The sequence below is a fragment of the Emiliania huxleyi genome (assembly GCF_000372725.1).
Source record: "Emiliania huxleyi CCMP1516 unplaced genomic scaffold EMIHUscaffold_72, whole genome shotgun sequence".
Lineage (NCBI taxonomy): Eukaryota > Haptophyta > Isochrysidales > Noelaerhabdaceae > Emiliania > Emiliania huxleyi.
This window is the reverse complement of record NW_005196603.1, coordinates 297,615-318,994: the sequence shown is the minus strand read 5'-3', so window position 1 is coordinate 318,994 and position 21,380 is coordinate 297,615. Positions and strand designations below refer to the sequence as shown.

At 60.9% G+C, this 21,380-nt stretch overlaps 4 protein-coding genes across 4 annotated transcripts; 2 read left to right on the top strand and 2 right to left on the bottom strand.

The window, feature by feature from the left end:
- Nucleotides 1-2,158: 2,158 nt before the first annotated feature.
- Nucleotides 2,159-2,503, bottom strand: EMIHUDRAFT_311953 (hypothetical protein; the record flags this gene model as incomplete). The annotated part of the gene is made up of 1 exon (XM_005761202.1): nucleotides 2,159-2,503. The coding sequence occupies one exon, from the start codon at nucleotides 2,501-2,503 to the stop codon at nucleotides 2,159-2,161; it is 345 nt and encodes a 114-aa protein (XP_005761259.1).
- Nucleotides 2,504-4,099: 1,596 nt separating this feature from the next.
- Nucleotides 4,100-5,679, top strand: EMIHUDRAFT_105874 (hypothetical protein; the record flags this gene model as incomplete). Its single annotated transcript, XM_005761201.1, has 2 exons — nucleotides 4,100-4,379; nucleotides 5,105-5,679. 2 exons carry the CDS (start codon nucleotides 4,100-4,102, stop codon nucleotides 5,677-5,679), a joined length of 855 nt encoding a protein of 284 aa, XP_005761258.1.
- Nucleotides 5,680-5,783: 104 nt separating this feature from the next.
- EMIHUDRAFT_217103 (hypothetical protein) lies at nucleotides 5,784-9,783 on the bottom strand (the record flags this gene model as incomplete). The annotated part of the gene is made up of 5 exons (XM_005761200.1): nucleotides 5,784-5,891; nucleotides 6,109-6,437; nucleotides 6,524-6,563; nucleotides 6,634-7,379; nucleotides 9,732-9,783. 5 exons carry the CDS (start codon nucleotides 9,781-9,783, stop codon nucleotides 5,784-5,786), a joined length of 1,275 nt encoding a protein of 424 aa, XP_005761257.1.
- A 3,820-nt stretch (nucleotides 9,784-13,603) lies between these two features.
- EMIHUDRAFT_217101 (hypothetical protein) lies at nucleotides 13,604-14,280 on the top strand (the record flags this gene model as incomplete). The annotated part of the gene is made up of 2 exons (XM_005761199.1): nucleotides 13,604-14,049; nucleotides 14,217-14,280. 2 exons carry the CDS (start codon nucleotides 13,604-13,606, stop codon nucleotides 14,278-14,280), a joined length of 510 nt encoding a protein of 169 aa, XP_005761256.1.
- Nucleotides 14,281-21,380: the final 7,100 nt, after the last annotated feature.

Below are 21,380 nucleotides of genomic sequence, written 5' to 3'. Positions count from 1 at the left end.
CCATTGGCGGTTGCACACACACACACACACACACACACACACACACACACACACACACACACACACACACACGCACACACACACACACACACACACACACACACACACACACACACACACACACACACACACACACACCACACCGCATCCGTGGCGCGGGGCTCGTCTTCGAAAAGTCGGGCATGGCTCTACCCGCAACTCTCTCGCTAACACGCGCACCCCGTCGACCTTACGATGGGCGCTGCGGTCGCACGCCTCCCAAGTCATATGCCACGGCGTGCGATCTAGATTCAGCACACGCGCCTCTGCTCGCATACACTCATACAATGAATTGACATCTCCCATGAGTGCGAGTTAGGGCTAGCAGTAGGCAGCAGCCTGGAGGAGAGCGTCCATAGACACCTCACTGACATGACCCCACACACGGTCTGACTCGCCCGCTGGCGGCGAGATTGCTAGAGGCGGAGCAAGCCTGCTCTAGTCTCACATGTTACTTCCTGTCGTCTGTTGTCTTGTTGTGCCCTTGTTTGTGTTCTTTGGCACCTTGGAGTGCTGGGGGGGGCGACAGGGAGAATGTGGCCCTGAGTTATGTGTACGCCAACTCCGGGTGTGTGGCAGCCAGCTAACCTGGCTGTGTGTCTTGTGAGCCTGTGTCTGTGTGCTGTCTGTGTGTCGCTCGTGCGTGTCGTCATCATCTGTCCAGCGTCCACCCATACCGCGTTGGTGTCCAGTCCGAGCCTGACTGTTCTTCACCTTCCTAACTAACTAACTACCTTTCTACCTAACCTAACACACACACACATACACACACACACACACACACACACACACACACACACACACACACACACACACACACACACACACACACACACACACACACACACACACACACACCGCTCACCCACGCGCACCGGGCCTTGCACTTTGAATGCCGTGGGGCTCCTGTCGTTAGACGTGGAGACGCGAGGGTTGCCCCCCCTTGCCCCACCACCTCGTGTGTGTGGAGAAGTTTACACCCTTACCTTACCTTACCGTCCTCCCATCTCCTCCTTTGGCCTGTCTGTTTTCTTTCTTTCCTTCTTTTCGGCGGCGCGGGCTCGCTGTACGCATCACCCTCTCAGTGCAAACAAACAGCTTCCTTAGCAGCGTCGCTCAACATCGTCATAGACGTTGCCGGGGTTCCCTCTCTTACCCTTCTGCCCCCCCCCCCCCCCCCTCTCACGGGCAGCTCGGCGCCGACTGGTCACTCCCTCCGATGAGGTTTGTAGAGCAGATTCGTGACCCCTTCCCCACCTCAGTGGGGGCGGCGCAATTGCGCGTGCACTTGGCGACGAATGGAACACAGAGGCACTCGGCGCATCACCCATCCCAATGCATGATGCATGTGGGGCCGCGCATTTTGGCTTTCTTTTTTTCTTGATAGCGCCTTCGAGGTAAGTGTGTGTGTGTGTGTGTGGGCAGTAGGTGGGCGAGCTTCAAGCGAGCTCATCTCGATCGTCAAGGCGTGGCTACGCGCGGTCTTCCGCGGGGGGAGCTTCGTCGACGGGTGCGGGACTGCGGCGCAGACAGTGCTGCGGCGATGCCTCCGGCTGCTGCGGCGAGTGGTGTGCTGCTCGCTGCGATGGCGAAGAACTCGTCTCGTCACACGCCAAGGGCTTACGCTCTGTCGAGACGTGAGGCGTATGCACCCAGGAGGGGAGGGCGCATGCGTAACGACGCTGCTAGAGATGCCTTTCGGGGCCCATGCTCTAGCCTCGCACGTTACTTCCTGTCGTCTGTTGTTTGTTGTGCCCTTGTTTGTTTCTCTTGGCACCTTGGAGTGCTGGGGGGGGCGACAGGAAGAATGTGGCCCTGAGTTATGTGTACGCCAACTCAGGGTGTGTGGCAGCCAGCTGGCTGTGTGTCTTGTGAGCTTGTTTGTGTCTGTGTGTCGTTCGTGCGTGTCGTCATCATCTGTCCCGCGTCCACCCATACCGCGTTGGTGTCCAGTCCGAGCCTGACTGTTGTTCATCTTTGTACCTACCTACCTTGTTAATAATAATACAGACGGATGGACACTTGCTGTGGCCACATGACGCCCATTGTAATTCTTTGCAAATCGACCCGTTTCCCATCCAATATCTGGCGACAGCGGGGGACCCCGCAGCAGCAAACCTCAGCAGCAAACCCGCCCCCGCAGGTAGGTCTGCCTCTCATTGGCTGTCGCGAAGCCGTTCCACTCGTAGAATGGAACGCTGATCACCCTCCAGTCAGCCGCCGCGAGGAGGCGCCGCTTGAGCAGCGTTGGCCCGTTGGGTCTGCGCACGCCCCGGCCGTCGGGCAGCAGGAAGTGAGAGGGGCCGTCCACCTCGACCGCGACGCGTGACGAGGGCAGCGCCAGGTCGAGCGAGTAGCCGGTGCGCAGCTCGAGATGCTCCTCCTCGAAGCCGGAGCGGACGGCGGCGAGGGCATCCGCAACCGAGCGCTGCAAGCCTGATGGCCGAGCTATGGTCGCCACCATAGCGTCGCGGCAAAGCTGGCGCTCGGAGGTGGGGAGAAGATGCTGCCCGTCTGCTCCTCGCTCAAGGGAGAGCCAGAGCTGCCACTGGTAAACCTGAGAGCGGCCCCCGACGCTCCACCTTGACGGATCCCGCGCGAGCGAGTCGTTGATCACGCGCGAGCATACGGCAAGCAGCGCCTGGTGATAATGGTCTGCCGTCGCATACGCCCACACCGTGTTGGCCAGGTTCTGCGGCTTGAAGCCAGCCAGCCTGCTGCGCACCGCCGCCGCCGCCACCGCCGCGTACAGCGCGTCCGCAGCCACGCCCGCTGTCGCGTACGCCCACGCCGTGTTGGCCAGATCCTGAGGGTTGAAGCCAGCAAGCCCGCCGCGCACCGCTGCCTCCGCCACCGCCGCGTACAGCGCGTCCGCAGCCACGCCCGCCGTCGCATACGCCCACACCGTGTTGGCCAGATCCTGAGGAGTGAAGCCAGCCAGCCTGCTGCGCACTGCCGCCTCCGCCACCGCCGCGTAGAGCGCGTCCGCAGCCACGCCCGCCGTCGCGTACGCCCACACCGTGTTGGCTAGGGCCTGAGGAGTGAAGCCAGCCAGCCTGCTGCGCACCGCCGCCTTCGCCACCGCCGCGTACAGCGCGTCCGCAGCCACGCCCGCCGTCGCGTACGCCCACACCGTGTTGGCCAGGTTCTGCGGCTTGAAGCCAGCCAGCCCGCCGCGCACCGCCGCCTCCGCCACAGCCGCGTACAGCGCGTCCGCAGCCACGCCCGCTGTCGCGTACGCCCACGCCGTGTTGGCCAGATCCTGAGGGTTGAAGCCAGCAAGCCCGCCGCGCACCGCCGCGTCCGCCACCGCCGCGTACAGCGCGTCCGCAGACACGCCCGCCGTCGCATACGCCCACACCGTGTTGGCTAGGGCCTGAGGAGTGAAGCCAGCCAGCCTGCTGCGCACCGCCGCCTTCGCCACCGCCGCGTACAGCGCGTCCGCAGCCACGCCCGCCGTCGCGTACGCCCAGACCATGTTGGCCAGGTTCTGCGGCTTGAAGCCAGCCAGCCCGCCGCGCACCGCCGCCGCCGCCACAGCCGCGTACAGCGCGTCCGCAGCCACGCCCGCCGACGCGTACGCCCACACCGTGTTGGCCAGCGCCTGAGGGTTGAAGCCAGCCAGCCCGCTCCGCACCGCCGCCTCCGCCACCGCCGCGTACAGCGAACGCACCACCCCTACTTGCAGCTGGCACTTTGCCGCACCGTGAGCGACGTTCGCCAGTGCTCGCGCATTGCACGAAGAGACGAGGTCAAGCGTGCGCTGCACCAGCTGCTCAAGCTGCCCCTCGTGCCGCCGCTCGATGCGCTGCTTGCCCAGTTTGTTCCACAGGTTTGCAGCGTGGATGTGGTTCAAGCTCGTGCTGTGGGCAGCAGAGAGCGCGAGCAATGCGTCAGCGCTGCCGGCATTTGAGATGTGGATGCTGAGCTGCTTTGCGTTGAGCTGACCACCGGCAGCAGAGGTGTGCCTCTCTTCGCGCGATCCCGCACCACGCATCGGCGGACTCAACCGGCGGTCGCTGTGCTGAGGCTGCCCCTCGCCGCGGCGGTCGCGCCGGTCATGGTCGCGCCTGGGATCATGGTACCGATCCTCGCGCCGATCGCGCCAGTCGCGCTCGCGCTCGCCTCTGCTCCGACGGTCGTCGTAACCGCGCCGCTCGTCATGCCGCCCGTCATGATGCGGCCGTTGCTCGCCTTCCCAACGCTCATTGCGCCGTCGCAGCTCATCCCGCCGCGGCTCATCGCGCGATCGCGACCGCCGTCGCGACTCGCCCCGCCATCGCCACTCTTCGCGTCCCCACTCGTCGCGCCGTTGCTCAACACGCCAGCGACGCTCCTCGGTCCGATGGGACATGTGTCGTCGCGCGCGAACGTACGAGTATCGGATCCAGCGAAGGAGGAAGAATTTAAAAAAAACAACTGGCCTCACAGCAGACAGGCTCGACACAGGTGCGAACTGGAGGAAGAATTTTAAGAAAGAATTTGTGATTGACGTCGCCCTTATCCGGAACCGACCCTATCCAGTGCTCAAGTGCTCAACAACGGGGCACGGGACCGGCGCGCGCTGGCACTACTCGAGTAACACAAGAGAAAAGAAACCACCGAGAGGGAGAAAGGGAGAGAGCACACAACACACAACACACACACACACACACACACACACACACACACACACACACACACACACACACACACACACACACACACACACACACACACACACACACACACACACACACACACACACACACACACACACACACACACAATGGACTAGCATGCGCAGGGCGAGAGAGTACGATCGCAGAATAGTGCCGGCGCTAAGTGTGGGGAGCATGATTTGCGTGTGCAGTACAACTCCAATGCGTGATGTATGTATGTATGTAGAAAGATGAACAACAGTGATGTACTCGAGTACGTACGTGTGTGTGGGCAGTACGACTCCAAGACCTTTTCAACCGGCTGTGTCCCCCCCCCCCCCCCCCCCCCACACACACACACACACCGCCCCGGTCGCTCCAATCGAACCGGCGCACGGTTCTCCTCCACCTGCCCCCATCGAAAGGTACCCATCCCGACCACGCGAAGCAGCCCGAACCCAACAAGAACACAGCCGAGGCCTGGAGGCGCCAACAGAACACGCCCATTCAGGAGTCCGCCGAAGCCGCCGTGCCGCTCGTGGCGCCAGCAGCTGAGCCGATCGCTATGGACACGGCCAGTCTGGCGCACCTTCTCTATGTCGTCGGCTCCATGTGCCTCGGCGTCGGCCTTTGCGTCCTCGGCGTGCTTTGCTTCTTCTTGCCGCACACCGCCGCCGAGATGTACGGCCTCCCGCTGCAGGCGGAGTGCTCCGCCCCGGCGCGCCAGGACGAGGCGTGGGTGCTGGCGACTGGCTTCCGCGACCTCTTCCTCGGAATCATAACGCTTGCGCTCTACCTCACACAGCCGCAGGCGATGCGTGTCTACACGTCTTGCCTCGTGCCGCTGCCGCTGGCGGACGCGCTCCTCGCCCTGGCCTACCAGGCAGAGCCTCTCGCCGTGGCGACTCACCTCGGCGGCACATTCGGAGTGCTGGTCTTAGCGATCGCGGCGCGGTGCGACCCGGCGCTGGATTCCGCGGGCAAGGGCCGATCCGCGTGAGGCCGTTTTTTTGCCGTGTGCACAAAATGGGCGGTGTGCATCTGTGTTGCGGTGTCTCCATCTCTGGCGTTGACGGATTCTGCGGTTTTCCTCCACGGCTAGTGCTAGTCCCCCATCGGGAGGACGACCCCGGCTAAAAATGAGTCAAATAATGAGCCGTAGCCGTAGCCCGTAGAGCGTAGTCCGCCGACCACACCCAGGACAAAGAAACCCTGCACAAAGATCGCACGGGCGGGGACCTGTTCCTTTTTACCCATCTCACAGTAGAGAGGTGTCCGTTTTTATTTATTTATCCACGGTGTGAGTATGTGTCCACAATTCTGAGGCGCTGCGGGTGTCCACCGCACGACATCACACGTAGTCATTCGATGTTCACGATGCAGTGGAGGACTGCCGAGGGCCCTCGGATCGCCTGGCCCCGAACGGCACCTTGTCCTTGACCGACTGCCAGTTGGAGCTCGACGCGGCCATGCTGCCACGCTGTGCCTGTGCCGTGTCGGCTTGGGCTCCGTCGTCCGAGCGTGGCACCAAGCTCCCGACGGACGCGGCGGTGAAGTCGGCGACGTCGCTCGGGTACTTTGCCTGCTGGCTCGCGAGGTGGGCGCCCGACTGGACGAGGCACGCCTTGATCCCGCACGAGTTGCCACCACGGATGTCGGTGTCGAACCGGTCGCCCACCATGCAGATTTTGGCGAGGTCGCCGTCGTGACCCTGCGCCTTGAGCATCCGGATGGCATGCTCAAACATAAAGACGTCGCCTGCGCTCGGCGCGGCGCCGACTCACGCCTGGTGTGGGGAAGGCAGGGGGCTGTTGCTGGGGGGATGGAGGCGTTCCGCTGCGCACCATGCGATCCGCCCTTGCCCGCGCACGCAGTCTGCTCGTCCTCGGCGGGCGCCATCAAAAACTTCATCATCGCCGCAAACATGCCAGGACCCGGGAGCGGGAAGACCTACGAATGTTTGGGCGATGAGGGGGCGGCCGCACGACTGCCCTCTTGGTGTCTGTGCGGTGCACGCCATGCCCGGGTATTCTGGGTCCTCGGACGGGTTGAATGCGTCGTCTGCAGTGTAGATGAGCTGAGCGCCGTGGTGCAGGAGGAACGAGACGTTGCGTATCAGACCGTAGTTCCAATCGCCGCGGTAGTCTGCAGACCGCCCCGATACGTCGCCGTCCACGACGTCAACCTTGTCCAGCTTTCCATCGAGGAAGAGGACGACGAAGACCGTGCACTCGCCCGCCTCCTGCGAGTCGCGCGCCTCCTTGGCCCAAGCCTTGGCCTCGTCGTTTGTCAGCGTCGTCCGGATGTCCCACGAGTCGAACCGCATCGAGTCCTTCATCCGAAGCGAGTTGAGCCAAAACCCTTCGCCGCCCGCCATCACAAACACCTTGGCGCCGTGCGGCAGGCCATAGTCGCGCTGGCTCCCCTTTGCGCTGTCTGGCGTGTCCTCCTTCTTGTGCATCATCAGGTCCATCTGCGCCTCCGAGGCGGTCCAGATGTTTCGGAGCGGCACGGGCTTGGACGAGAGCCGATACCTCTCAGACTTGAATTTGGTCTGCACGCCTGGACTGCCCTTTGCGCCGGTGTTGGACAGGAACACGTGCGGCGTCTTGGTGCTGACGAGCCACTCGTAGAACTCGATCGCGCCGTCGATTAGTCCGCCTGGCCGGTACATCGTGCCATCGAGATCGATGAGAAAGCCTACGGTGGCAGCACAGCCGGGTGGGAGCCAGCCGCGTACATCTCGGAGGGGGCGGTGGCTGCGCTGCCGCGTCGCAGCTGCTGGTGGGGGGACGGGGCCTGTTATGCCGCTCGATGCCGGGTCGTACTCCGGCGGCTCAAGAGAAGGAGCAGGCATGAGCACGGAAACTCTACCTGCTGTAGCGCGGGAGGTGTGCTGCTTTTGCGCTGCCGTCCTTCGCCGACGATTGATGATCACGTAACGTCACCACGATCCACGTCAGGTCAGCGTCGTGAAGGTGTGTGACCGTCAACACCCGTCCCGCGTACCCATATCGCGCTGGTGTCCCAGTCGTTGGTCGGGCTATGTTTCGCCTTCCCATCAATCAATCGTAAGATAAGCTAAGGCAAACTTCTCCAACAAACACACAAGCTGGTGGGCAAGGAAGGGGGGGGGGGGGGGAGGGGGAAGGCCGGGGAAGGTTACCGACCCGAAATGAACCCACCGAAATCTTGGCGGACACATGCAGGGTCCACCCACTCTCAAGGAAAGGCTCCGTGCCGTGAGAGAACTGCAATCTCGATCTCGTGCGAGCTCGTTCCGATCTCGGCGGATCTCGACGCCGAGACCTGCCTCGAGCACCACGTCCAGGTGTTGCAGGGAAGGCCTACAGTCTGAGTACGCCAGCCTCGGTGCGGGAAGGCGGTGGTGTGCAGAGTCTCGCTCCCGCGTATCGTGTCTGCACACCACCGCCCCCATGTATTCGTGTCGCTCCCGCGGTGGTGTGCAGAGAACCGCGTGAATGCGAGCGACACGAATACAGCAGCGACCGCTGAATACGGTCGAATGCGGCGGAGTGCGCGTCCTCTCGAGCGCTGGTTGGGACACACGTAGTCTTCGTCTTCTAGCGGCAGAGGCCCTTGAAGGGTAATCTCGGGTAATCTCGGGCAATCTCGGGCAATCTCGGGTAATCTCGGGTAATCTAGGCGCAGGCCCTTGAAGGGTCCCCCCGTGAGGGGCGCACTGTTGTAATCTCGGGTAATCTCGGGTAATCTCGGGTAATCTAGGCGCAGGCCCTTGAAGGGTCCCCCCGTGAGGGGCCCACTGTTGTAATCTCGGGCAATCTCGGGCAATCTCGGGTAATCTCGGGGAATCTAGGCGCAGGCCCTTGAAGGGTCCCCCCGTGAGGGGCCCACTGTTGAAGGCGCGGCACGCCTAGATTCCCCTATATTACCCGAGATGACCCGTGATTGCCCGAGATTAATTGAAGGCGCGACACTCTGAGAGTATCCGGGAGTCCCCGAGATGACCCGAGATTAGTTGAAGGCGCGGCACGCCTAGATTACCCGAGATGACCCGAGATGACCCGAGATGACCCGAGATGACCCGAGATTACCCGAGAGTAGTTGAAGGCGCGGCACGCCTAGATTACCCGAGATTACCCGAGATGACCCGAGATTAGTTGAAGGCGCGGCACGCCTAGATTACCCGAGATTACCCGAGATTACCCGAGATTAGTTGAAGGCGCGGCACGCCTAGATTACCCGAGATGACCCGAGATTGCCCGAGATTAGTTGAAGGCGCGGCACGCCTAGATTACCCGAGATGACCCGAGATGACCCGAGATTAGTTGAAGGCGCGGCACGCCTAGATTACCCGAGATTACTCGAGATGACCCGAGATTAGTTGAAGGCGCGGCACGCCTAGATTACCCGAGATGACCCGAGATTACCCGAGATTGCCCGAGAGTAGTTGAAGGCGCGGCACGCCTAGATTACCCGAGATTACCCGAGATTGCCCGAGATTAGTTGAAGGCGCGGCACGCCTAGATTACCCGAGATGACCCGAGATGACCCGAGATGACCCGAGATGACCCGAGATTAGTCGAAGGCGCGGCACGCCTGGGCAAGGTGAGGTCAGGTGAGGTAAGCTAAGGTTCTCCACACGCACACGAGGTGGTGGGGCGAGGGGCCAGGCTAGTCCCTCGCGTCTCCACGTCTGACGACAGGAGCCCCACGGCAGAGAATTCGTGGTGCCGGGGCAGCAGTCGACGTGGGGTGTCGGTAAGGTACGGGTCAATCTCGCGCAATCTCGCGCAATCTCGCGCGATCTCGCGCAATCTCGCGCGATCTCGCGCGGTCTGGCGCAATCTCGCGCAATCTCGCGCCTCCTCGCACGCATGCCAGCTCTGCTTCTTGTGGCCGATGCCCCAACGCACGCCCAGCCTAGAAGGTATTAATCACGATTAATAGCCTGGTAGTTATTAAATCACGATTAATTATACATTAAACAACGAGCGCCCCACCGCACGCCGCGCCTAGTATGTCTTAATCATGATTGATTATATTACTAAACAATAAACGCCCCACCACCGCACGGAGCCTGCGCAAAGGTACGGCGGTAAGGCAACGGAAACTTCTCCATACACACACGCGGTGTCGGGGCAAGGGGCCAGGCTAGTCCCTCGCGACTCCACGTCTAGAAGGCAGGAGCCCCGCGGCATTCAAAGTGGAAGCCAAAGCCCGGCGCGCGTGGGTGAGCGGTGGCAAAACCGCCGCACACCTCCGGTAATCACGGCTTGCTCGCGCGCGTCTCCGGTAGTCTCGGACAACCTCGGACAATCTCGGGAGATCTCGGTCAATCTCGGGCAACCTCGGGCAATCTCGACCAATCTCGGGCAATCTCGGGCAATCTCGGGCAATCTCGCCCGTCGTAGTCCGCGGCGAGGTCGACGTGGCCGACGAGCTGCGTGCCTAATCTCGGGTAATCTCGGGTGATCTCGGGTGATCTCGGGTGATCTCGGGTGATCTCGCGAGTTGACGTGGCCGACTAGCGGCGTGCCTAGATTACCCGAGATACCCCGAGATTACCCGAGATTGACCGAGATTACCCGAGATCGCCCGAGATTGACCGAGATTACCCGAGATTGCCTACACAACCAACGAGAGGCGGCGAGAGGGTGGATCCGTCCAACCAAAGCTCAGAGCCGAGGTCTAGCCGAGGTCTAGCCGAGGTCTAGCCGAGATCTAGCCGAGATCTAGGCGCGCGCCGGCCGCCAGCAGCTTCTCGTACAGCTTGGCTGTCGGCGACTGCTCCAGGCAGCCAGGGACGACCTTCGAGTACGTAGCCGAGATTACCCGAGATTACCCGAGATTACCCGAGACTGCTCCAGGCAGCCGGGGGCGACCTTCGAGTACGCACCCGAGATAACCCGAGATTACCCGAGATTACCCGAGACTGCTCCAGGCAGCCGGGGGCGACCTTCGAGTACGCACCCACGGCCGGCGACCCGCAGGCACGCGACGTGTTGCAGACGTCCTTGGAGATGCAGCCTACGATGAGTCGCGAGATACAATCTCCGAGGTACAATCTCCGAGATTACAATCTCCAGCTGGAGATGCAGCCTACGATGAGTCGACTCGGCGCGCATTGCCGCAATAATCAGGCAACGCTTCTGCTCCCGCCCTTGCATCTGCAAACCTACAAGTCGATCCCCGCATTGCCGCGCGTCGATCAGGTCAAAACTTCTGCTCCTGTCCTTGCATCGGCAAGCCTATAAGTTGGTCCCCGCATCGCCGCGATTCGACCAAGCCTCCTGCACACGTCCTTGCATTTGCAGCCTATAACTTGATTCGCGCCATTGCCGCGATTCGACCAAGCCTCCTGCACACATCCTTGTATTTGCAGCCTATAACTTGATTCGCGCCATTGCCGCGATTCGACCCAGCCTTCTGCACACGTCCTTTATTTTGCAGCCCGAGTAGACAGCGGGAGGGACACAGTCTGCACACGGCTTCACCTCGAGGTTGACGCCGCTGTGCCACGGGACGGCGGGGCTGCCGGCCTGTTCACAGCAGGAGCTGTGAACAGGCTGGTGCTGTTGGGCCACAAATGGAGCGCTGCCGGCCTGTTCAGAACAGAACAGGTGCTGTGCAGAGGTTTAAGCCACTGGGCCACGGAGAACGGCAGCGCTGCCTGCGCGACACGCGCGACCGAGTGGCGGAGGTCGTCCGCGCTTTGGTGCCTACGTGCTGCAACACACCGACATCGGGGCGAGGTACGGGACTGTGCAGTGTGTTGAGAGCACCGCGTGAAGCACGAATGCAGCGGAGTCCGTGCCCTCTCGAGCTGGTCGGAATACAAGAATGCGCATTCCGCTTCTAATCTCTGGTGCTTGAGCCAGCACTCCTTGGAGATTGGGTGCCACACCCACGCGTTGCACTGCGCGCCGCCGCCCACGTCGAGCGAAGGCTCGTACTCGCGGCACGAGCGGCAGCAGTCGGCGGCCGTCGGCTGGTCATTGTCGCCGCCGGCCTGCACCAGCGAGCCCCAGAGCTCGAGGTGCTCCCTCCCGCTGCAGTCGGCCGCCACGGAGGAGGAGGCGCTCGAGGCGGCTGGGCCGGCGGCACCGGCGGCGGCGGCGGCGGGACTGGGCGGATGAGGCGACGCAGAGGGCGGCGGCTGCGAATGCACTGATGGCGGCGATGATGATGCAACGCGCAGCCGGCGCCTCGGTGGGTCTCTATATGTAAGGACATTGAGCACAAACACGAGCAGAGGGGCGGCGGTGAAGACGTACACTGCGCTGCGCATGTGTGCGCACGACGCGGGCTCGCGGTGCTGTTTTGCGGTGGCTGCGGCTGGCCCACGGCGCTGGCCCTATGGCAAGCCCACAAAAAGAATTCTACCAGGCGCGGACTGGCGCGGACTGGCACACACACCGGCTCACCCACAAAAAGAATTAAACCGGAACTCTCTCTCACAGCGGCTGTTCTTCACCTTTCTACCTACCTACCTAGCGGAGAGGCTCGACACAGGTGCGAACTGGCGCGTGCTAGTACTATCACCGGCACACCACCGGAGCCGCCTAAGCGACTCCGTTAAGAAAAGAATTCAAGCACAAACTCGCTCTCACAGCACACAGGTTCGACACAGGTACGCCACAGTACAATAATTCACAAGCCGCGGCTGCGGGAGACTTCTCCCATCCCTCCCTTGGGCTGTCTGTTTTCTTTTTTTTATGGCCGCCGACGCGGCTCGCACTCGGGCGAAAGTGTTCAGTGCGGTAGAGGGTCAGCTCGGGGCGCGAGTGGTGGCCTGTGAGCCACCCGGCTTACATTTACCCTGCGTTCTCGCACATGGAGCGCGAGCGAGGTAGCCGTCCTGTTGCCATCCCAAACTGTCACTCCCCTTTTCCCCTCGGCCGGGGTGGGGCGCGCGTGGGGGCGGCGGGTGTGCGGGATGTCTGTGGGCCCGAGAGGGATATGCCATGCGTGTGTCCGCCTTGCGTACAAACATCGAAAGCTAGCTCAAAAAAGAAATAAATAGTTAATTCAAAGAAAACAACTCTCACACTGCTCTCACAGGAGCAGGCACACATCGATAAAAAACATTCAACGACTCATTCCTTGCATCGTGCGTCGTCGTGCCCAAGAATGCAACAACTTTACTCTTTAGCAACTTTATTATGTTCATATTTTTACCACCATCCAGATACTCATCACCACCATCTCGCTGTCTGTGTATGCGCGTCTTTCCGGTTAGAGAGACGGTAGGCGTTAGCCTGTGGCCTCGTTGTCTGGCAGTTGGTAAAGCAATAGATGAGTGATGTTGTTGAACGAGAGGGTTCTACACGCATGATTGTGCGTGGTAAAGCAACAGATGAGTGATGTTATTGTATTTGTGATGAGTAAGTGTTAAGTGTTCCGTGTGTGCAAGCGATTTCTTTTTTGAGAGCGCCTTCGTTGTTAATAGTACAAACCCAATGGTCCTCTGCGAGCGGTCCGTCGTTGCAGTCGCACACACGCACACGCCACGCCGCACCGCGCGCCCGCCCACCGCCCCGCCCAAAGGACACGGCCGGCGACGGAGAGCTCGGCTGGAAGGGGGCCTATGCCGTTCTTAACGGAGTCGCTTAGGCGGCTCCGGTGGTGAGCCTGTGTGTGTGCCAGTCCGCGCCAGTCTGCGCCCTTGTCGTGCCAGTGTGCTGTGAGAGAGGCTTGTGAGAGAGAGAATTCTTGATACGAAACCACGACGACACACACCAGTCGACTCGCATCGGTTGCCTCCATGAACGGCGGAGCTATTCTCGCGCCCACACCACACCTGGCTCCAACGTGGACACGCCCATAGCTGGGGACACTACTAGGTCACGCATGGCATCACAGAAGTTTTATCTCTGGGCCTTCCTCTCTCTCTCTCTCTCTCTCTCTCTCAGAGGCTTTCTTGAGAATTCTTTTTCGCGATGTCGGCCACTGTGCTGCCACTGCTCTCGCCTCTGCGTCCGCTGCCGGGGTTCGTCGCGAACCTCAACGGCGCAGGGCGCCTCGGAGGCTGTTTCGCACTCGACGGCGCCGACCTGAGCAGCGGAGGCCTGTCCGGCACGAGATGGACACTCTCGCTTGATGTCGGCGCAGAGCGCGGCACGTGGATGCCGCCGACCTGGGGCAGGAGCGGATCCCGCGCCACGCCTCGCGTCCGCGTCGAGTTTGCAGAAGACGGCGAGCTGCGCATCCTCGAGACTGGTCCGTACGACCGCGTCACTGTTAGCTGGGCAGGCGCTGGCCGCTGGACGCAGCCGGCGGGTCGCGAGAAGGCGGAGTTCTGGCTGCCGCACACGGGCCTCGCCCGGGACGATGTTGTGCTCGAGGCAGGCAGGCTGCACTTCTCTGCGCCGGCGTGGGGCGCGCAGTTGAGCCGACGCGGAGGGACCGCCATTCTAGATGCATGCCAGGTTAGCAGGTTTCCGACAGGCACGCAGAGCCATTGTCTTCTGGCTTCTGGCTTCACGCGGTGCTCTGATTGCAGTGCACGATGGCGTATGTTCACACCCTGACCTTGGCGTACTGACAACGCAGGCTCACCATCAAGCAATCCAAGCTGGGGTGGATACCCTTTCTGCCGACGCTGCCAGGCACCTGACGGCTCGCAGGAGGCGGCTAGAGCGTACTCCAGGAACCTTCTCTGAACCTTCCTTGTAGGGACGGAGGGCTCGTTCATCGTGGGCACCTTCCGGGCGGCCCGGCTGGAGGAGGAAGATGGGCCGCTGGGGGCCTGACGAGGCCCCTGGGTAAGGACGTGGGCGCTGTTCCATGCGCGCAACGCACATCCGCCACAATAAGAGTATGTGTCGTTGTGCACGTTTCAGCCGTTTTGGCATGTTCACATGATGCATGAGTTGTGCGCTTTACGTTGCGCCGTTTGTGAGAAAGAGATGTGTGCATAAGAAGTCCAAAAGATTCTGCAAAAGACACGTGCGCGCGCGATGCAGAGGGATGTGCGTCATACACCAACGTGCTCAAGTGATGGGGGCAAGCCGCTGCAAGTGGATCAAGCAAGTATATAGCAAGTACTCTCGCGGCGAACGACACGGTCGCAAGTCATCGCGCCTCTAGCCACTGCCACGCGTCACTCCTCCTCGAACGTCTTCGAGGCGATGCCCTGGCCCAAGCTGGAGATGTAGAGCGTGCTCTCGTACCACTGCGCGACGCCGCCGGACATCGCACTGTAGTCGCCCGACTCGTCGGTCCACGTGTCGCCGTCATCTCGGCTCACCCACACAAACAGCTGGCCCGCGACGCCAGAGAGGGCGAGCGTCTTGCCCGACCACGAGTACTCGGCGGTGAGCTGCCGGCGGGCGACGCTCGCGAGGCTCTCCATGCGCCGCCACGAGGCGCCGCCGTCGTTGGTGCGCAAGGGCACGTCGCCGTCGCGCAGGACAACCTGGTCAGGTAAGGTAAGGTCAGGTTAGGTAAGCTTCTCCACACACACACGAGGTGGTGGGGCAAGGGCCAGGCTAGTCCCTCGCGTCTCCACGTCTAGACGACATGAGCCCCACGGCATTCAAAGTGCAAGGCCCGGCGCGCGTGGGTGAGCGGTGTGTGTCAGTGTGTGTGTGTGTGTGTGTGTGTGTGTGTGTGTGTGTGTGTGTGTGTGTGTGTGTGTGTGTGTGTGTGTGTGTGTGTGTGTGTGTGTGTGTGCGTGCGTGCGTGCGTGCGTGCGTGCGTGCGTGCGTGCGTGCGTGCGTGCGTGCGTGCGTGCGTGCGTGCGTGCGTGCGTGCGTGTGTGTGTGTGTGTGTGTGTGTGTGTGTGTGTGTGTGTGCGTGTGTGTGTGTGTGCGTGTGTGTGTGTGTGCGTGTGTGTGTGTGTGTGTGTGTGTGTGTGTGCGACCTGGTGCGTGCGAATACGGCGCGAGGAGGGCGTGAGTGACTATCTCGTGCCGCGCATCGGCAGCATCGCGTGGATGCAAGGGCTACGCATGCACGAATGCAGTGAGCGGTAATGCGGCGGTCTGGATGCCGCATCTGGGCGCAGGGACCATCGTCCTCGAGTCCCTCACAACCAGCTGGCGGAAGCGGCCGGTGAGGCCCGGTGCCTTCCAGCAGGGAGACCAGCTCTCCGCGTGGTCGGCGCTGTGCGAGATGCAGCTGCCGCCGCTTATCACGTAGATCGTATCGCTGGTGGGATTGGCGACGAGGCCTCCGACGCCCTGCAGGAATTGCGGTAGCCGCACCCACGACCAGTTGGCACCAAAGTTCGAGCTCTTGAGCACGTACCACTCACGCGCCTGCGTCGGTGATCCCACGGCGTCATGGGGGTGTGGAAGACGGTGTCTTGCAGAGTCGTCGGAGCACCGCGTGGATACGAGGGCACAGCGAATACAGTATAGCGAAGGCAGGGGAATACCCACCCTCTCGAAATCGCCACTCTCACGGTGACTTGGGCTCGGCAGCTCGTCAACCCTCAGCCGGTCCCGCGGCCGAGAGAGCCCGATGAGTTCGGCGCGGTCTCTCGAGCGCAAGTTTGAATACACGGGTGTCTTTATCATCTAGGCTCGCGCGCCGAGCGGCCGGTGCCGGTGCCGGTCACGTCCAAGGCCATGGAGGTGATCTCGAGCTGGGAACGGCCCGCGAAGCCCAACTTTCGCCCCACCGAGTTCCTACGTGCTGAATACGTCAGCCTCGGGGCGGGAAGACGGTGGTGTGCAGTGTCTTCAGAGCACCGCGTGAGTACGAGGGGCTACGAATGCTGTGAATACAGCGGAAGCCGAGTGCGTGTCCTCTCGAGCGCTGGTTGGAAAACGAGAACCCGTAGCGTCTAAGACCTCGAGATGTGGGGAGATATGGCGGAGATATTCCGCTTCTAGGCCGTGGTGCCACTCGGAGCACGTAGCGTTGTACTCGAGCTGGCCCTGCCTCCACAGCTTGTGGCTCCAGTCGTCCTCGTCCTCGCCCACGCCGCCGCCGCCCTCGCCGCCGCCGCCCTCGCCGCCGCCCTCGCCGCCGCCCTCGCCGCCCTCGCCGTCCCCGCCGCCCGCGCCGTCATGGCCGATTGGCGTGAGGGCGGGGCGCGCTCTCCGCACAAAGCTCACGGCGCCCTCGCGGTGCCTCAGTGAGCCCACCGCGCACAGGGTGCAGGAGCTGTCCGTCGCGCCTAATTAACTACTCATTCATGAGTAATTAACGAATTCGTAGAGCAGGCCGCAGGAGCTGTCCGTCGCGCCTAATTAACTACTCATTCATGAGTAATTAACGAATTCGTAGAGCAGGGCGCAGGAGCTGTCCGTCGCGCCTAATTAACTACTCATTCATGAGTAATTAACGAATTCGTAGAGCAGGGCGCAGGAGCTGTCCGTCGCGCCTAATTAACTACTCATTCATGAGTAATTAACGAATTCGTAGAGCAGGGCGCAGGAGCTGTCCGTCGCGCCTAATTAACTACTCATTCATGAGTAATTAACGAATTCGTAGAGCAGGGCGCAGGAGCTGTCCGTCGCGCCTAATTAACTACTCATTCATGAGTAATTAACGAATTCGTAGAGCAGGGCGCAGGAGCTGTCCGTCGCGCCTAATTAACTACTCATTCATGAGTAATTAACGAATTCGTAGAGCAGGGCGCAGGAGCTGTCCGTCGCGCCTAATTAACTACTCATTCATGAGTAATTAACGAATTCGTAGAGCAGGGCGCAGGAGCTGTCTTTCGCGCCTCGCCAGACCGCCGCGGCGCCTGCGCACAGCGGGAGGCGTGGAGGCGGAACAAAGGCGAGGTAGAGGCAGGGCGGAGGCGAGAGGCCGCGAGGCGTACACACCATGAAGTCTCCGACGGCGTGCAGCCATCTCTCGGCCTTCTCCCGGCTGCATCTCGCCTGCATCTCGACTATACCCCGGCGATCCGACGCCTGTGTGCCACCCGTGCTGCAAACCGATGTCCCCTCTCGATCAAACATCTCATCACAGCCCCCTCTCCCGGCTACCCGACGCCTGTGTGCCACCCGTGCTGCAAACCGATGTCGACGCGCGCGAGGCAGCCGTCGCGAGTGTGCGCGCCGAGCTCAATCGCCTCCCCCGCACCGCAGACCACCTCAGTGTCGACGATAACCTCCCACGCCGGCGCCTGCGGCAGCGCGATCGCCAAAGTCTGGCCGAGAGAGCGGTCGCCGAGCGGTCGCCGAGGTGCGGCCGAGAGGCGGCGAGGGCGGAGGCGGCGAGGGGCCGAGGCGGCGAGGGGCCGAGGCGGCGAGGGCGGAGGCGGCTGGCGTGGGGGTGGCGAGGGTGGGGGGTGGCGAGGGCCGAGGCGGTGGGGGCGGAGGTGGTGGGGGCGGAAGTGGTGGGGGCGGAAGTGGTGGGGGCGGAGGTGGTGGGGGCGGAGGCGGCGAGGGCGGCGGCGCCTCCATCGTCATCGGCGCGTAGATCAGGCCAGAGGGCTCCGCGCGCGAGCCCGCCTACTCAATTGATTAGTACTGAGTACTTAATGAATCAACAGAGCAGGCCAGAAAGCTCCGCGCGCAAGCCGCCCTGCGCGCAAACGCGGGCGCGCCGACGCTGGCCCCGTTTGGGACGACGAAGCGCGAGAAGTTCTTCCCGCCGCGCGAGCTGCGGGCGACCTATTCATTACTTAGTACTGAGTAATTAATTAATCGAGAAGTTCTTCCCGCCGCGCGAGCTGCGGGCGACCTATTCATTACTTAGTACTGAGTAATTAATTAATCGAGAAGTTCTTCCCGCCGCGCGAGCTGCGGGCGACCTATTCATTAATTGGTACTGAGTAATTAATTAATCGAGAAGTTCTTCCCGCCGCGCGAGCTGCGGGCGACCTATTCATTAATTGGTACTGAGTAATTAATCGATCGAGAAGTTCTTCCCGCCGCGCGAGCTGCGGGCGACCTATTCATTCATTAGTACTGAGTAATTAATTGATCGAGAAGTTCTTCCCGCCGCGCGAGCTGCGGGCGACCTATTCATTCATTAGTACTGAGTAATTAATTGATCGAGAAGTTCTTCCCGCCGCGCGAGCTGCGGGCGACCTATTCATTAATTGGTACTGAGTAATTAATCGATCGAGAAGTTCTTCCCGCCGCGCGAGCTGCGGGCGACCTATTCATTCATTAGTACTGAGTAATTAATTGATCGAGAAGTTCTTCCCGCCGCGCGAGCTGCGGGCGACCTATTCATTCATTAGTACTGAGTAATTAATTGATCGAGAAGTTCTTCCCGCCGCGCGAGCTGCGGGCGACCTATTCATTACTTAGTACTGAGTAATTAATTGATCGAGAAGTTCTTCCCGCCGCGCGAGCTGCGGGCGACCTATTCATTACTTAGTACTGAGTGATTAATTGATCGAGAAGTTCTTCCCGCCGCGCGAGCTGCGGGCGACCTATTCATTACTTAGTACTGAGTAATTAATTGATCGAGAAGTTCTTCCCGCCGCGCGAGCTGCGGGCGACCTATTCATTACTTAGTACTGAGTGATTAATTGATCGAGAAGTTCTTCCCGCCGCGCGAGCTGCGGGCGACCTATTCATTCATTAGTACTGAGTAATTAATTGATCGAGAAGTTCTTCCCGCCGCGCGAGCTGCGGGCGACCTATTCATTCATGAGTACTGAGAAATTAATTGATCGAGAAGTTCTTCCCGCCGCGCGAGCTGCGGGCGACCTATTCATTACTTAGTACTGAGTAATTAATTGATCGAGAAGTTCTTCCCGCCGCGCGAGCTGCGGGCGACCTATTCATTACTTAGTACTGAGTGATTAATTGATCGAGAAGTTCTTCCCGCCGCGCGAGCTGCGGGCGACCTATTCATTCATGAGTACTGAGTAATTAATTAATCGAGAAGTTCTTCCCGCCGCGAGAGCTGCGGGCGACCTATTCATTAATTGGTACTGAGTGATTCATTAATCGAGAAGTTCTTCCCGCCGCGCGAGCTGCGGGCGACCTATTCATTACTTAGTACTGAGTGATTAATCGATCGAGAAGTTCTTCCCGCCGCGCGAGCTGCGGGCGACCTATTCATTCATGAGTACTGAGTAATTAATTGATCGAGAAGTTCTTCCCGCCGCGCGAGCTGCGGGCGACCTATTCATTCATGAGTACTGAGTAATTAATCGATCGAGAAGTTCTTCCCGCCGCGCGAGCTGCGGGCGACCTATTCATTCATGAGTACTGAGTAATTAATTAATCGAGAAGTTCTTCCCGCCGCGCGAGCTGCGGGCGACCTATTCATTAATTGGTACTGAGTGATTCATTAATCGAGAAGTTCTTCCCGCCGCGCGAGCTGCGGGCGACCTATTCATTCATGAGTACTGAGTAATTAATTGATCGAGAAGTTCTTCCCGCCGCGCGAGCTGCGGGCGACCTATTCATTCATGAGTACTGAGTAATTAATCGATCGAGAAGTTCTTCCCGCCGCGCGAGCTGCGGGCGACCTATTCATTCATGAGTACTGAGTAATTAATTGATCGAGAAGTTCTTCCCGCCGCGCGAGCTGCGGGCGACCTATTCATTAATTGGTACTGAGTAATTAATTAATCGAGAAGTTCTTCCCGCCGCGCGAGCTGCGGGCGACCTATTCATTCATGAGTACTGAGTAATTAATCGATCGAGAAGTTCTTCCCGCCGCGCGAGCTGCGGGCGACCTATTCATTCATTAGTACTGAGTAATTAATTGATCGAGAAGTTCTTCCCGCCGCGCGAGCTGCGGGCGACCTATTCATTACTTAGTACTGAGTAATTAATCGATCGAGAAGTTCTTACCGCCGCGCGAGCTGCGGGCGACGTTGTGGTGGTGGATGCACAGCGAGTAGACCGACCGGCCGACGCCGAAGCAGCCGCCGCCCTCGCCGAAGAAGCCGAGCGCAGAGCCTACGGGGCGCGGGAGATTAATCAATTAGTGATGAGGGATTAATTAAGAGCGCTGAGCCTACGGCGCGGGAGAGCTGGCATCTTCCTCCCCTCGCTGCGCTGTCTCACGCAGTCTCGCACAATCTCACACGCAATCTCGCGCAATCTCGCGCAGTCTCGCACAGTCTCACGCTGTCTCGCGCCATCTCACACGCAATCTCGCGCAATCTCGCGCAATCTCGTCGCGCCGTCGTCGGGGGTCTGCCAGCTCGGCCAGTGGGTGCCATTGTCCCATGACGCGACCGGGCCCCAGTCCCACAAGGCCGTCACGAGGTACCGCGTGTGCGGCTCCTCCCCCATGGCGATGGAGGGGTGCATGATGATGTTGTTGCTCATGTCTCCGTTGCCGCTGATGAGCCGCAGGTTGGTGCGCATGTCTGCGTCGCTCACGTTCTTCATGAACACGCCCTGGTCCGACCCGAACGCGACGCCGCTGGGGTCGCCCCCAAAGTCGATGTTGATGGCCTGACAGTCGTGCGCAGCGGCACGCCGAGACTCCCCGAGATCACCCGAGATCACTCGAGATCACCCGAGATTACCCGAGATCACCCGAGATCACCCGAGATTACCCGAGATCACCCGAGATCACCCGAGATTACCCGAGATTGCCTGAAAGTCGTGCGCCACGCGGTCGCGCACGGCGCCGGTCCGGCGGGCGATGCGGCGGGCGAACATCGCCTCCCACTTGCCCGCCCGGCAGCCGCCCGCGTTGCGGTAGATGCCCGCCTCGGAGCCGACGTAGTACCTTGAGCGGCACAAGACGCGGCGTTGAGTGGGCGTGGCCCGCGTGGCGGCTGGGCGCGTGGGCCGGTTTTTGGGGGTGGGGCGTGGAGGAGAGGGAGAG